A 17,495-nucleotide genomic window follows, 5' to 3' on the forward strand; every position below is an offset into this window, starting at 1 on the left:
TCATTCTTTTAAATCAAAACTAAAAACAGTTTTGCCATTATTAGAGCACACTGAAATGTTGTACCAAAAGCTACAGCTATTGTAACCCAAGGAAGGACACAGCTCAATGCTTAGCTACTTTAACCCTACCTGCTTGTCAACCACAATACCACAAGATGTTTTTTTCATATTGGTACAAGTAATACTTTTTCTAAAGAGGCAAAGAGGGAAAAAGCACCTTGATAAAATCGTCTTTCTTTTACTGTCTTTGGTTTCATTATAACCTCAAACTCACATGGTTCACTGGCTGAAGTACCAAGGCTGAAGTCAGAAAAATAAATGGTGAGCAAGGGATGCAGTTGAAAACTATTAATGAATCGTAATGAAAACAGTCGATAATGGCGAAGTTTCTGCAATATGTTTTTATTTTATTCTATTTTCCTTTAATTTCAAACATTTTAAAGCAATTCTAGGAAATATTCAAATGGTATTTGTTTGGGCTGTGATTGGCTCCTCTCCATGACCCTCAAAGGATAAGAGGTATAGATAATTGATGGTTGGAACACCATGCCTTCCTAATTGTTAGGTAAAAAAAAAAAAAGTCATATTTTAACTGCATATAGAGCCAGACAGACCCAGGTTCCAATGGATTCCAATCTTAATGCTTAACTTGGCTAAAGCTGAGCAGGCAAATATAACATTGTTTATAATCTTTTAATCTAATTCTTGGTAAAAAAAAAAGTGAATAATCTCCCTAGAACAAGAAATATATGTATTCCTTTAAATGAAATCTACTGTAATTTATAATGCCAACAAAAGTATTATTTAATAACGGAAAAACATTTACGTTAAGAGCAATACATTACATTGTGGCAATTGCTTTTTTGTGTAACTGTTTATTAAGCTGGTTCCAATGTTACATTAACAAGGAATTATGACCAAGTGGTTTGTTTATAAAGCACATGCCTCCGTCTATGATGAGTGTGCCACCATTTGCATATATGTGCAATTACAATCAGTGAACGAGGGTAGTTGTTGGACGCCCTTCAGATGATTTGATGGTTTTGTAACCACAGACCAACAATCACGCAACCTACCCAGATTGTGTCTATGCAAACTACTTGCATTCATTCAAACAAGTATGTTCTCTGCTACACTCACAGTAATGATGCCAGTGCTAACAACCCTTTTGATAAAGCGACAGCAGAGGACTGAGTCAACAATGGAAGCCAGTGATGGTTCCCCAATAATGTGAAAAATGATAAAGGCGTAGTTCATAGATTTATGAGCTGGTATGAACCCCTGGAGGCCGGCAGTGTGTCTGCACTCACTTTGACAGATTCTTAAGTCAAGCCTGACAGGGAAAAATAACATCGGCATTAATTTACACAAAAAACATATTGGTATATTCCATATTCTATGTGCTCCTTTAGCCTGGCTGTAATTATCCGAGGTAATTAGCTTTTCCGAGATGTGTGCAGTTGATCACAAGTAGATTTGAGACATCATGAGAGGCGTATCCAAGGTACCATGCTGTCGACAATATCCAATATGTCAACCTCCCTCAGGGGTCGGCTGTCTCTGTGCTCCAGTTGAATAATGTCCCGGTACCAGGGGTTGACTGGTGATTCTTTTGTACTGACTGACTTATTTTGTTGCCATAGCACTGGCTGAGTGATATTGCCGTCAGTTGTTCATTAAGAGCCAATCACAGCCCTGCAGACACAGAAACTCATGAATAGGTAATGAAGAGAGATGATGGAGGGCCGTGATTGGTAGGTCGTGCCGCGGGGAAGGCAAACGATTGTTCATACCTGACAAACGCATTGGCAACATGCAAACACACACACACACACACACACAGCGCCTGTATGCAAACGCAGCCGCACCTACATATGGATCGAAACAGACACACAAACAGAGCTGCACACATACACTGTCGCGACATATAATGAAAAATACAAAGAAGCACATATTGATAGATTAATCAAGTTAAAATAGGCACACGAACACACGCACCCACTCCGACAAGAGTTCAGGCACACCATCCTGTATCTGCAGGTGCACACGCATGTAGGAGGACACGTATACATACGGTAAGCACACAAACACACACGGGCGCACACACTGGCATAATCCAAAAACACACACATCCACAGCCAGGTGTAGAGGGTGTAGTTTAAGGCACTGTACCGTGCAAGATAGTGTGATCACAGAATATCTACTCAAGGTAATCCTCAGCCTTCGCTAAACCCCATTCACGCTTCGGATCAAATGTTCCTGTTGCATTTGGACGGATTCAGCCGAGAAACTAAACAAACCGACACGGAGAACGAGAACGCAACGGTAAATAACGGATTGGAAGGAGGCGAGTGTACCTCTGATCTAGAAGGAGAAGTATGTCTTTATCTCATCTTTGGACGATAAAAGGAATGGTTGCCAGGGTGTACACAGTGTGCGTCTGCCTGTTATGCTTAATGCAGCACAGCGTGCATGAGCAAGAAGCAGAAGGATCTAACATGCACAAGGCCCGTATAGGTTGGGGGGGTATAACTCAACAAGCTTGGTTCATGGTGTCGGCCATAGTCATTGGTTATGTCTCATCTTAGACACAAGGGGGCAAACAGGCTAACTGTAAGCCACCGAATGGAAAACTACAGTAGACAAGTTCTTTGCAGATCTTTAAGTGATCTACTACGGGCAGTGAGCTCATTAGCTGAGCATGCTAACACTAATGGTCGACTGTCAAACATGCTGTAATCCATTATTACATTTGTAGAACGTTCTGAGTCATAGCATTTCTTTTGATGGATCAACCCACATTAACATTCAGACATCGGCAGGCTCTGATTGGATGATCACTGCCCAGGGGAGGGGTTTAGTTCACTATTAATTATCTAAATGCACAACATTCAGTTTTTAAAAATGGTAATATTTTTGTACTTCGGCCGTTTACTTGCTGGAGGAGCAGTTACCAGGATGACAGCAGATGGATAGATGAGCGAATACGTGACTCATTGACTGAAAGTATCCATGACTCACTGGCTGGAGAGTGTCCACGGCTTTTCCTTGCTATAAATAATTGCATAGGGAGAAAAATAAAAATAAAATCGTAAACTCACTGTAAAACCGTGTTCCCATTCATTATTCCTGTGGCTGTTGACAATTCTGAATTTATTTGGCAACATGATTCACTGGTTTCTAGCTTTGAGGGAGAGATGTTCATGTTGTTTTTTCATTTAACAGGGAAAGATGACTGAAAACACATTCACTTTTACAGCTGGAGCCTACGGGTGCATGTGCGGGGGGGGGGAGTATAACTGTAACATAGCCAGCTTCATCTGGAAACTAGAGTCCCAACATTGCTATGGAGCAGCTGGGTTTCAGTACTTTGCTCAAGGGAACTTTGGGCATCGCTCAGGATTTTATCACAGCTTTCTCAATCTGTCCACACATTTAGAACTGTGGTCTTCACATTTGTCCATAACCCTCGAGCAAGCACGTGTCCATTATCGCAATGCTATCTTAAGAAGCTACATTACTTAAAAAAGGTCAAACCACGTGATTTGTTGATTCACTGCAAATACTTTGGGGTTTAATGGAGCTTTTTAGCAAACTATCACCAAGGTAGATGTTATCTTTTGGATTTGAACATCACAGGATCCAGCTCAGTTATCACCTCCACCGAGGAGAATACGTTTCCACACAATGAGTGAGATTGTGCCGTCACTGACTGGCTTTCAAATATTCAAACTACTTAACTTGTTGCGTTAATCTGTCTATATCAGTTTGCCACTTCATCATCCAACCACCACTAGTGCCACGGTCCCCTCTTTGTCTTTCTCACAGGAAGTCAGAACGGCTTTTACCCCACTGAAAATGATCTGAGGGAACCTGTGGAAAAATGTATAAAAAAAAATATTGGATTTACATTTCAATTGGTTTGTCTTCACTGGCTGTTGAAACCCAACCAATGAGTTAATGTAAAGCTATTGTCAGAGGACGGAGAAGGAAACCAGATATGACAGAAAGAGAGAATTTACATATCAGGCATTCTCCGTACACTATTTACGTAAGTCTGACAGACTTGTCAACTTTACTTGAAATCTTTTTACACATCTCTATTAGCTTTTCCTTTCTACTTTTGAACATGACACTACACGTCTTGGAAAACCTAATACTTGTTTGTTAACCTACCTTCTACAATACTGACCCACAAGCTGAATGTGTTTGTCCCACAATGCATTGCAACACTTAGCTTGGATACAGTCCCCAGTGACATGTTGTGAGTGCCAGGATGATTAAATGAGCTTCCAGTACTTCCAATGGTAAAGAAATACATCCACTCTGATTTAATCATAGCCTGCCAAGTATGACCCTATAGCGAGCTTCAGAGCACACTCAGAAATCACACACTAGCTTTATAAAAATATGTTAAAGAGAGTAATTACATGCATTTCTGGTCCTGAGGTGGAAAAGCTTGGAGATGTTGACATAGCTGAATAATTACTGAGCTTTAATTAAACATGCTAATGGACACTTAATGGTTGTGCTTGTATTTAGCTGTAAAGATGATGGACAGGAGCAGAGAGATATAGAAACAACAGTCCAAACGTTAAAGAAATAAATGACAAACACTAATTAAACAATTTTAAATGAAAGCCTGTCTATAAATAAGTCAGACTCACTCTACTTTAATATTCATGGTATTTAACCTAAGATGTAAATGTTGGCATTTATAGATATTTGATGATTTCAGTAAATATTAATATAACTGCCTGAGATGGAGGAATTGAATGTAAATTATGTATATACAGGAATAATGTCCCCCTTTTCCAAGTACACTATGTTCTAGGGAGAGAAACTGGAATTGAAATGGTTAATGCCCTTAATTGAGCTCCATCAACATACGACCTAGGGTGTGTTTTAAAGCGCTGCCTTCGTGAATCTTTTTTGAAACGTCAATTAAGAATTCAAATGGTCAATTAAGTCAGTGAATTGGGTTCAGCCATTAAGAGAACCTGCAAGCTTCACTGGCATTTCCTGGATGGAAAAACAAAAACACTTCCAAAGACGAGAGACTAGTAAGTAATCATACGCTTGTGTAATTATTTACTTAAGGTCTGTGTGTGAGTAGTTCAACTCAACTCGTGCACACAGACACCTGACAGTGTGAAAGGTATCTATGCCTGAGCTGTAAGCAAAGTGCATGTCAAACATCCTTATGATCTAGAATTAGTTTTCCACATGACGATCCTCAAATAAAAGTGTACCCAGCTTTTTAATTGATTTATTTAAATAAGTAGTGTCCTAGAACATCTCTCTCTGACATCCATCCATCTTTTTATGCCTTTTTTCCTCTATTTTGCTCTCCTACTTTTAATCTTTCCTGTTTTTACAATCTTTTCTCTGGATCTACTCACCATTGTACCAACTCCTCTCAGTTTCTTTCTCTGTTGCGAGATTAATCTTTCCTTCATTTTTTTTGCTGCCATCCCTCATGCACCCCCTTCTCTGCAAACTTGGATAATAATCATTATGAGAGTATTATTAATTCAAAACTTCATAATTGGGCAGCAGAAAAAGGAGGTGGCTTTTGTAAGAGTGGCTGACCTTAAAAACACACACTCACACACACACACACACACACACACACACACACACACACACACACACACACACACACACACACACACAGACACACAGACATGGACGCAGTGTGTGTCCAGCTCACTGGCAGCACCTACAGCCAACTGTCTCCCTCTGAGGTCTCGGACCGGAGTCTTACAAACTAAAGTAACCCTGCCAACAAGGATTTAGATTGTAACATTTCTTTCATCTAGTGTTTGCCACGAAACTTAACTAACCCATTGAGCTTTGTAATTATAAAAAAAAACTTCCTGGCGACAAGTTGAATTAAATAGACCGGAACAACATTTGGCTTTCAGGGTGGTATCACACTCTAAGTGATACATTAATTGGAATATCATTAAGTGGAACTATTAATAATGAAGTGAAGTTGATGAATATACTGAGAATGTTGATTACAAAAAAACTTTACGGTGTAGAAATTAATGCATGCGATCAAAAAGAGAACAGTAAAGATAATTTGGAATAAACAGAATAAAACGAAAAATAATAACATTTTTAAGATAGACTATTTAGTGATTTAAGTGTTGTTCATGCAAGTGAAGCAATCCGTCAGTTTATTTTCGTTTTCATCAGTATGTTGAGAGTTTCCACGAGATATGAAATCAATAGGAGATCCATCAGTCATCTCACAATGTCAGTCGTGGCATTGGCAACGTTTCATTCTGGATATTGATCCATCCTCATTTCATACTGACATGCATTTACTAACTAAGAGTGAAGTAATAGGTGATAAACAACTGCTAAATCCAGATCATGCAGTAACTCCTGTCAAACTGCTTTAATGAGGCTAAAATGATGAGAAAATAAGTGAAAATGTGGCGAATGACGTTTTAGCAAAGATTTCTGGAACAAGTAGTGAAGATTTTCCAAATCAATTTGCAGTGACTCTTTCAGCCCCCCGACACAATGTCTCTCTAATGTTTGAAACCCAACATAGTAATAGAGATTGACGGCTGACAAGAAGTAGTCAATCATCCCGTCTTGGTTTAGAACTCCTCGACTGATTAATCAACTAACCCATCAAACTGACGCTCCTCATTAACACATTGATCCATGCTTCATTAAGATCAATTAAAACCAATTCAAACTATTTAAAGGTAATCTCAAGGGGGAGTGGTCAGGCTGTCAGTCAATCAATCAAGAGTCAGATGAGGAGAGAGGTGAGGAGAGGGTGAAGAGAGGGTGAGGAGAGGGTGAAGGGAGGGTGAGGGGAGGGTGAGGAGAGGGTGAGGAGAGAGGTGAAGAGAGGGTAAGGAGAGGGTGAGGAGAGGCTGAGGGGAGGGTGAGGAGAGGGTGAGGACAGAGGTGAGTAGAGAGGTGAGGGGAGGGTGAGGAGAGAGTGAAAAGGAAACAGGAGACAATCAGAGTGAAGGGTAAAGAGTGAAGATGAAAGAAACAGTTATAAGAGGGTCAAGGGGAAGAATAAGAGAGAGGACAGATTCATGAGGTTTTATAACGACTTGAATTTCAATAATTAGAAACCTCTAAACTGTTCAACCTGCTGCATGTCTACATAATCCTTCATTGACTTGCATACATTGGCGTTGATATAATAACTTGTCTGCATTCTAAATATTATTATCACGTTTAATGCTTTTCTTCCATTGTAGACAGTGGGAACATAAAAGAAACCTAACAAATCACATTATTTATAATACGGGGTAATAACAAACCTAATGAGCTTGGAGACGTTAAGCAATTAATAAAAGTGAATATAGAATCACCAGTGAATTAATAGCAGCCTCACTCACTCACTTGGCTTAATTGACCAATGTGAACAAGACAGTAAAAATAACGTGGTCAATAAAAAACAAAATCCCACAAATTTTAATATTAAATGTGAGTAATCTGAACGAAGAAAAACAACAGGAATCAATTTGCTCAGCAGTAAACACAATAATGGACTTTTCCATTAAGTCCCAAAGCAAATATCATAAAATACATTGAAAGGCCACACGAACACACAGAGATACAGTTATGTATTTAGCTACATCGAGGAGGTTATGTTTTCACCTCTGTCTGTTTGTTTGGGTCACGGACGAACCCATTAAGGTTAATTGCAACATTCTTTTTGCGTTTTTCCAGGATATAATTAATGGATCTTCATAAAAATTGTCAGGCACACTAAGGAGTTTGAAATATAAGACTCGGAGCAGCTTGATTGAATTTAAGGGGACTTTTGGGTCTTGGAGGAGGTTTGCCATGTAATACCAGCTAGTACACAATATTTGTCTCGTCACCTTTCAAGCTTGGAGGAGGCGTAGTTCTCTCTATCTCGGATGTTAAAATTTCCACGTAGGGAAACCACGACTCATCCGTTTGAAGTAAAATAAAAAAATCAAATCAAAGATGTTCAGAGAGTTTTCTCTGTGATTGAGTGACAGCTGGAAACAAAAATGAACACATGACCCTAATTACGTCGGAACCGGCGTCGCAGCGTGATGGAAGGAACACTCCGCAGCGGGTGGAAGAGACGGAGGCAAACAGAGCGGAGGAAAAATAGATTTTAGAGTTAAAAGAGAAGATGTTGGAAGATTGTTGAAGGAACGGAAGGAGGGAGGAACAAAGAGAGCGCTTTTGTGAAACACATTGCGACAGTGTGTTGTGCGCGTGCGTGCGTCCTCCCTGACAAATGCAGTCTGTTTTGTGTCAGTACAGAACATGACACCGTCGCGGTTGTGTGTTTTTTTCTTCGACAAACTGCACAAGCGGATCCCAGGTCTGATGACAGAACGCGGTGCAGACTCCTACTCCCGAGCTCTGGCATTTCGGAACGGGCGCGCACCTTATTCCGCTCTCGTCCACTTGGTATTTTGGCGACTTGCTGTGAACTTGATCGCTCTGAAGTGAGAGGCGAGACGCGTCAGTGATAATCAGGTGGCACGGTGCAATTTTGGTATCAACCATGACCACGACTTACACTTGTGCCGCCCGCCCACTCAGTCAATGACGCATGGAGGAAGGAACAGTGCACTTTACCTTTCACCAGTTTAACTTTCTAATAAAAGACACACACAACATGTTCCCCGTCATTAGATTTAAGTAGAGTACAGGAGCTGATTGATCGACCATGATTCATTTTGTGTGTCTGTCAATCTGTCTTGTTTCCAGCTGTGCTGCAGGTTGTGCCCGATCCCTCCGGCCATGAAAATACCAAACACGGCTCCATGTGTGTCCTTTGATGTTCAGTGGACTTTATGCACCATGCACGGGCGATTCACAAAAAAAAATTGTTATTTAAACAAAAACTAAAAAAAGCGAGACTAACTCAAAAACATGGAAGGGCATAAAAAAACAAGTGTAGAATCTAAGCCTTATCTGTTCCAGCCTGTCGGTGCAGTTGCTACAAACGTTCCCCTCTGATTATCACCGTTGAGAGACGTTGACGTTGCCAAATGAATTTCCAAATGTTTTCCACCAGTTAGGTTTTGTGTCAGAGAAATCTCACTGTACGCCTCCGTGAGCAGTTACCCGAGAGAAACAGAGAGAGAGGAAGAAAGAAGGCGACAGCGGCGGGAGGGCGATGGAGACAGAGAGGAGAGAGCAGAGAGAGAGGAAGACTGGAGTCAACAGGCGTAATTAAAGGGAGTTAGAGGCAAAATTGTGGGGAAATAACTGTCAGTTGAAAAGGGAAAAGAAAAGCAACAGGGAGAAACGGATAAACAAAAAGGGGAAAAAAAGGAAAAAGCAAAAGCAGCAAAACAGAAAAAGAACCCAACATTAACAAAGAGATCTGTAGACACTGTATATACCGTGTCCTGTTTGTCACAAATATACAGTATATGATTTGCAGTAAAGGTTTATACATTGCTTATATTGTGGGGACACCAAAGTCACATTACGAGGTTAGGCAGTAGTTATGGTTAAGGTAAGACTCCGGGAAATCCACTGTGTGTGTGAGTGTGTGTTGATTTTGTGGATGTCCCCATATCGTACCCATCTTACCTTGGTAATGTCCGCTGAAACCACGGTAACGGTGGTTGGCGTCGGTCACAAAATGCAGCCGCAGCCAGTTCTTGCTGCTCACAACGGGTGATGGGACATTAGTACCCGACAACCTGAAAGAGCGACGTAGATAAATTAAAACAATTATTTAAGAAATAGAACAAAACAACAGAACGCACACAGACTTGCAGTTAGGAAACCTTAACTCGTAAACATTCATCACCTGATCCATTAGGTTGTTTTTAAAGACCCTAAGGTCCCGTGCAACAAATGCTAATAATCAGTTTACCCCACTTAGTTTTCCTTCACTTCCTTTCTCTTGCCTGTATCTCTGTGTTTGTAGCTGCCGTGTAGAATGAAGTGAGAACAAAGTGCACAATCACACACTGAATTATACACAGTGTCAGAACCTCACTGCCCAAAACTCAACCAGTCGGTTCCCGCATCTCTGACCTCGAGAGCTGCTGCTTTTAATGAAGCAGGAAATCGTATATCTTATTCATCTCCCCAGCTGGTTGTTGGATTCAAACCCAGCAAGTCCCACCAACGGTCACCACGGCTGTTTCCAAAGCTGGAGTTGGAGGCTGGTGTTGTATTGAACCATATCAAAGTAATTATTATTCTTTCTAATCTTCCTTCACTACTTTTTTAACGACATTGCACCTAATAGACTGCTATATGCAAATAAGACAGGGTTTCAATTACACAGGAACAAGGGACTACTGGACTGTCACACCGGAATATACCACTTTTAACAATAGCCTTTTTGCATTGAAGTAAGCTGGTGCACTGAGGCTTTGATGGCACGCAGCACCAGGACATTGGACCCAATTTGCAAACCCTTTCATCAAACAGGGACGGTAAGATTCCTTAATTGGCCGGGAAGACGAACACGGCTGTCGTGGTTGGCAACGTGAAGCATGGCAGGTCATTGCTTTACTGCAGTCGTCCCCCTCTAACTTCAAATATCTGCAGCTAAAATGCAATCCCTGACACCAATAACCTCCATTTTACATCACCCCCAGTCCTCTGCTGTAGGGTGCTTTCATTTTGTCGTGTCAACCAACAGGTAATATCACCTCGGCTGTTACATTTCAGACAGAAGTGCACACGGCCGTAAAACGGTGTAAAGTATGAAGTGGGTTGCCCTCTCATGTTCGTTTGCCTCCTTCTATAAACCCCTGCTGTTAACCTTCACAGTCCATTAATATCAACTTACACACACACATATACACACATGCATGCTCACACACACTCACACACAGGAATAGAGGCATTACAGTGTATACACCTATACCTCTAATAACAGCTGTATAAAGTGGAGCACAAGAATGCTGAGCAGGAGTTTTAAAGGGTGTGTGTGTGTCTTTGTGTGTGTGAGTGTGTTTGAGTGTGGGAGAGAGAGAGAGGGTCACCTTGTGCCCTAGATCAGGAGGATCTTCTGATGTGAACTATTAGTCACATGCGCACACATACATACAATACTTACACATACACATCTACACACTTTAGTTTCACAGGCTCAGATACACATGCACCTGCATATTTTACGTGCAACACCAACACGACTATACAAAATAACTACTCTCTGAATTGGAGGGAGCGATATGAATAAAGAATATCTCCTTGGTATATGGTAATTTATTGGTATTGTGTCATTAAGTAGCTCTATTAAACATTTCTTTGGGGAAGAAACACACGTTACAACAAGAGGTAGAACAGAAATGTATTTATTCCACTTTATTGTTTAAATCTACTTGTTGTGTCACATCTCATTGTAGATCAGTGGTGGGGAACCCTTCGGCCTCTGGGGTGTGCGGGTGTGCTAGACACGTTGACGTGGCCCCTGAGACTATCCGTGAATACCAAAGAGAATAAGCTACACTAACATATCCTTCAGGGTTGGTTGTGTGTCTGTTTTGATCACAGAACCGGATAAGATCCAAGGACAAATTAGTTTGGAAACAGTTTTTGTGCGCAAGAAGCAGAAACACTAGAAGCGGCTAAGATCTAAGAGGTTAAAACCTGATTCAGAAGGAGAGTTTGTATTGTAGTGCCTTGTAGCCGCTGAAGAGCTGACTGAACCAGACAGAGTAAAATTGTTCCAAAACATTAGTTTGTCTTGGGGATTACTGATGTGGCACAAGATATTGAGATGAATAAAATAAAAAACACTGAAGTAGACAACAAGGAGTTTCTCTCTGTCCTGCGATGATAGAAAAGAACAGGGTAAATACCACTTATCTAGCCAGTCTTTTTTATTGAGTTGGATTACTGCTCACTGCTATTATCTAAGAGTTAACTTTAAACCAGCTGTCTTGTCTAAAACCAGCCTTGAGTAGCATCAACATCACTACCATCTGACATCAACGCATCAAAGACAAATTAGTTCCAGTCATGGCATTGTAATACAGTATGGCCGGAGAAGGATGTTATATTAAACGGGAAAATACCTTTTTTTAGAAAAAAGAATAAACAATTCCCATCCCTGTAGTAAATCATATACAGAAAGAATATTAAATTCTGATTTAAATTGGATCCAATATGAAATCAATGTTGATTTAGTCTATTAGCTGGAGTGAACAAGATGAAAGACGGTCAAATAATAGAACTACTGGACAAAAATCGAGATCCCAGCTAAGTCTCATGTGAAATTTAAAATGTCAATATATGTGCTATGGGTAATCTGTTCAAGACAGAAGATCAATATGAAAAATAACGTCTCAAATGAAAACACCAAAAATATCTGCAACACCCTCGATAACAGATTGTACATGTCCTCAAGTATGAACTCTTGTTTAAAGTATTATGAGATGGAGTAAAGCTGATATGCTTCTTTCAAATTGCTCTGAGTAATGTTCGGTCGCAGGAATTTGTTCTGGTGAACGATTAAGACGCCTGTCTGCCTCTGCTGTGCCCAGACTGGAGAAGATTACAGCGCCTGCTTAATAATTAGGCACAGGAGAAGGATGTGGACCAAACCTCAAGAGACATAAGTGCCCAAAAATAGATTAACCTTTTCTGGAGGAAAAAAAAGAAGAAAACACTGACCTCAGTTTAGACCCAGGAACAGAGACAGGTTAATGTCAGGCACTTGGACAACAATGAACATTGTTCCGTCCAGTTTTAGAAGATGTGCATCGTGTCCCACAGGTATCAGCCCAAGTACTTTGTGTATATATCTAAAAGGGCTATGATCTGGGTATTTATCATAATCTGGTACACGCTGAAACACAGCACAAGCATTTGATTGTTTGGTATTTATCTTGGGTTTTAGTTTTTTTGCTCCTCTCCTCCTCTCTTTACTCTCGCTGCTTCTTTCCCTGCCCCCCCACTTTTCTTTCTTCAGATCATCTCTGCGTGGCTCTTCATATGTGCACATTCACACTTATTATTCATGTTTACAGCTCATGATTCACTTCCTGCTACGGTATCATTACCCAGGGTACCTCATTAAAGGTAGAATGTGAGCATACTCAATCTGTTCCCATATTAAAACAGGAATTAAATCATAAATCTATAAAGACGGCCGCTCCATGCATGTGAGAAGTTAAAATAATAAACTACGTACTCAGGAAGCACTTAAAAAATCCCGACGAGCAAGAGGAAAGTATAATTAGAAAAATGTCTCTTCAAGCAGTGGCTGCAAGATTAGAGTAACAAGTTGGCGACTAAAAAGGTCACGAATCTATATCCCCTCAGCAGCACCTCCTCCACACTACATTTTGAGATGTAGTTCAGCTACTGCATAGGTCACAAGCATGTATGTACACAGAGAAAGAAAATGCTCTAATAAATACACCATGTGTACTTAGCAACTACTTACATGGGTAATTAAAGCTTAAAACGAAGCTTCCAGCAGAAAACGCTAATACTTCCAAAAAAACATCCGCCTCTGAGCTGCGGAGACGCCAGTTGATTTTCCCCATGCGGACAATTTGTAATGCATTATTAAATTATTCATCTATGCTGAGGGATCCTGTCTGTGACTGGTGTTTCCCCAAATATCTGCAATAAAAGCACTTCAGGGGAGCCCTGAGGTATTATAGTTCATCTTTAGATGGACACCAATGTTTTATGTGATACTGTGGTCTGAGAGGGAATCACACTTGTTGCTTGACAGTGACACAGACAAACAATACAAGATCTGACACAAAGGGACAATAAAACTTGCCATGGACCATGAGCCAAGGGGTAGTTTCTTTGTTTGAATTAATCAATGAAGTTTAAACAAAGGCTGTAATGAACTCAATTAAACTGACTGAATAAGTATCACACTTACAACATAGACTGTTATCTATGAAACTATATGTAAAAAATGTTGGAGGCAATATTTTGCTCTTATTTTAATAGTGACTCCTTCAGGAAATAAAGTTAATTGGTGATATCTGGAGATTAAGAGAAAAAAAACAATTACTCTGGTAATGTTTCCCTCGTGCAACACTTTTTTATAAAGCTCAGTAGATCTTGATGCAGTAAGCAGAGTTTTTCAGCAATCAAACACCTACAATGGTTGTTCTTGCAAATGTGCATGGAGCTATAATTACAACTATCACCATCATCAGGTAAATACGCTGAAAAATAAAATACTGAGATGAGGAGGGAGTCTGCAGGAGAGAGCGGATATTGACTGAAGAGTGGCCAGAGGGAGCAAAAGTACAGAACTGATTAAATACAATAGACCTTCCTTTGTGCCTGTCTTCCTTAACCGTGATACAAGCCAGTTGTTCCACCAGCAGTAAGGAATGAAAGAGAGGGAGGAAATAAGGAAGCATGGGGTTCAAGGAGGGTTCAAGGAGGCAAAGAGTCATGGAGGTACACTGGGGTACCTCAAGGCTTAGTGTTAGAGCCCCTTTCTCTTTGCATTTAAATGTATTCCCTTGGGTCTAATTATCCAAATGCATGGTTTCTAAAATACTTGTTTTGAATCCATTACTGCTAGTGACAATATCAACATCAAAATCCCCTTTTGATCTCTTTGCCTGCCCAAAGCCATGTGATATACTTTGGTGTCACGTTTGATTTCAGCTATTCTTCTCTCAGCATTTTGCATCTGACATGTAAACATAAAAAGAAGGAAATCAGGTCAAAATCTCAGTTCAAGCCACTGTTATCTCTCACCTCGGCGGTGTCCCTCTAGCAGGCCTTCACTGCGTGAGACCCTTACAGACTAGATACGTGACAGTACCTCTGGTCTTTGATAAGCCTAAAAAGGCAAATGTCACTCTGCTGCACCTCAACCTCCACTGGCTATGCATGTCTGCCCAAATAAAACTCAACCTACACATGATTGCTGTGCCTGAGCGATCACAGCCCATATTGTTCGTTGTGAAGGTTCCTCGATAGTGGGACAACCAATGAGAGCAGGAGCCTACCTCTCTATCGTGGAGAGTCTCTGAAAGACTCATCTCTAATGTGAGCACCTCCACTCCTCCCAGTTCTACCACCTCAACAAGCCTCACTCCCACTTACTGTGCACTTTCACTAGAGTTCTTTGCCTGATCTCCAACACGTTCTCCTGTAGAATAAGTGTATCACTTATTCAAGGTCTTCTTCTGTTCTGAAGCCTTAGTGTTATCCCTCAAGCATCTGCCTAAAAGCTCAACGTAATATAATTGATGTTTTGCTGGATGATACAACTTCATATCTGACTCGTGGGAGTGTACACGTGAAGAGATTTTCTACCTAAAATGAATAACTGGCTCCACACATGAATGCAAAACCCATGTGTGGGTAGTCATGTGGGTTAGAGCGCTACAGTAACTTTTGTGTGTGCATGTTGAGCTGTCTAATGGTGTGCACATGTGTGCGGCTGGCTATTCATTAGACAGTAGGGGAATGCTACTTAATCAGGCGATCTGTCTTAATAGCCTCCGCTAATTAAGACAGGTGGGAACTGCCACACATAAACCCACAAACACATTCGAACATGCAGAGAGAGAGAGAGAGAGAAAGGGAGGGAAAGAGCAAGAGAAAGAGAGAGAGAGAGAGAGCTCTGTCACATAGAGTGAAATGAGCTCACACCCACACACACTGCAGGAGCGTTGAGTAGAATGTAGTCTAGGTGGGGCCATCATCAATCAGTATACAGAGAAAGAGAACTCCTCTGTCTTTGCGTGTGTGTGTGTCTGTGTGCGTGCACGGGATTGTTTAGATACACCGCGTATATGCCTATGTGTGCGTTGTTTATGTGACTGCGTGCTCGTGCGCCTGCGGTGTCGCTCTCCATCAATCTCAAGTGGGCAGAGAGTAATCAGTGTTCACAACAGGATCCTGCATTGTGCTCCCTCCCCTCCCTTTATCTCATCTAAATTTCCACCCTCCTCCTCGCTTGCCTCCTCCTAGAGCAGCAAGGTGTTTTTAAAAACTGTCTTGTTCACACGGATGAAGTAAAGCATGAGTGGGCGGCTGTGGACCGTAACGGAGAAAGAAAAAAAAAAGATCCCTCTGACATAGATCATTTATAAATTAAGCAAGCAGGCATTAACCTTTGAAACTTAAATGCCAAAAAGACTTGTTTTGACGCAGATTTTTACAGTTTGGGTCGGGCTCCTTGGCTCTAAATGAGAATATTATTCGTGCTGCAGGATGTTGTGACCGACAGTTTTCTAAATTGTTGCAACAATTTGTGGGAAGTTCTTTGGTTGTTGATAAGTTTAGTGCATAAGAATCTCACTGGCTTGCAAACAGCCCTGACCTCAGATGCTCTTGTGGCTAAATGGGATCAAATCCCTGCAGCCAAAACCGTATGGAAATGCTTCCCAGAACAGTGGAGGTGTGTTGAAGTTGGATATTAGTGCTGAGGTCTTTTGGAAGAGGAGATAAATGTTTGCATTCCCACATGCACTGTATCTTATGATAAACCAAAATAATCATCTTAGCAATATTTAAAATGGTGTGGATGGCAGAAATCATTGTTGGTTGCGTTCTAAAAATAACCAAGCCTAGAGTGAGCATTACAGCATTTAGCGATAATGCTAACTGAGGCTCTGAGAGAACTACTGTGAAGACCTGATAACACGTTGAATGCTAAATCAATAAACTCAAAATTTAAAAAAAAAAGTAGTTTTCCCAACAGAAACAGCAGGGTTTGGTTTATTATAGAGGAAAGTGAGCTCTGTAAAACGATTTTTTGTTCCATCTGTCGGGTAATTTATGTTTGGGATGGCAGAGCAGGCAGGTTGCAAATCCAGCAATCATCTTCTACTGCGAAGCTGTGATTGAAAACACAGTTATACTCGCTGAGAAACTGTTTTACATGTATGACTAAATTACTGGTTTTGGGTTAATATGTCCCATGTGAGAGGATGTGGCCTGTCCTCTTTTAAGAATGTTCCCATTTCTTTGACAGACAAGGGTGAATCTGGGTGATTAAGCCAGTCAACACTCCATAACTTGTCCCTGTCACTTCCCCCTCTCCTCCCCCATCTCCCCTCCCTTCCCTTCCTGTCCTTCCTCCTGCTCTTTCTCCAGGGTTTACTCATCATCACTGTCTGTTCACTCCTTTCTTTTAGCTCAGTCTCTTCCCAGTGGTGACTGCAATCCTCGGCGGCTCCCCCACCTCTTCTCAAACAGTCTTTTGTGTGCATGTGACTGTGTGTGTGTGTGTGTGTGTGTGTGTGTTTGTGTGTGTGTGTGTGTGTGTGTGTGTGTGTGTGTGTGTGTGTGTAGCCTGCGGGACAGCAATAGCAGTAATCAGAGCAGAGACAGGGACTCGGAGGGAAAGTAGGAGGAGGAGAGGAGGGGGACAGAGACAAGGAGACGGAGCTGGTGTTATTATTATTACATTACATAATATTATAATTTCATCACCCTAGCTCCCACTATCCGTGGCTGACTACTTAATGCACTATACTTTCCAAGCACACACACACACAAAAGGAGGACACAGCCAGAAACACATGCAGCTGAAACAAAGA

The 17,495-nt window shown here is 41.1% G+C and overlaps 1 protein-coding gene across 1 annotated transcript in view; it reads right to left on the bottom strand.

Moving 5' to 3' along the window:
- Positions 1-17,495, bottom strand: part of LOC133026467 (CUB and sushi domain-containing protein 3-like) — a 313,843-nt gene that overhangs the window by 122,231 nt on the left and 174,117 nt on the right. The window contains exon 6 of the mRNA XM_061093362.1: positions 9,577-9,689. Within this exon, the coding sequence (XP_060949345.1) occupies positions 9,577-9,689 (113 nt within the window). The remainder of the gene's footprint in view (positions 1-9,576; positions 9,690-17,495) is intronic.

The sequence above is a fragment of the Limanda limanda genome, chromosome 19, assembly GCF_963576545.1.
Source record: "Limanda limanda chromosome 19, fLimLim1.1, whole genome shotgun sequence".
Taxonomy (NCBI): domain Eukaryota; kingdom Metazoa; phylum Chordata; class Actinopteri; order Pleuronectiformes; family Pleuronectidae; genus Limanda; species Limanda limanda.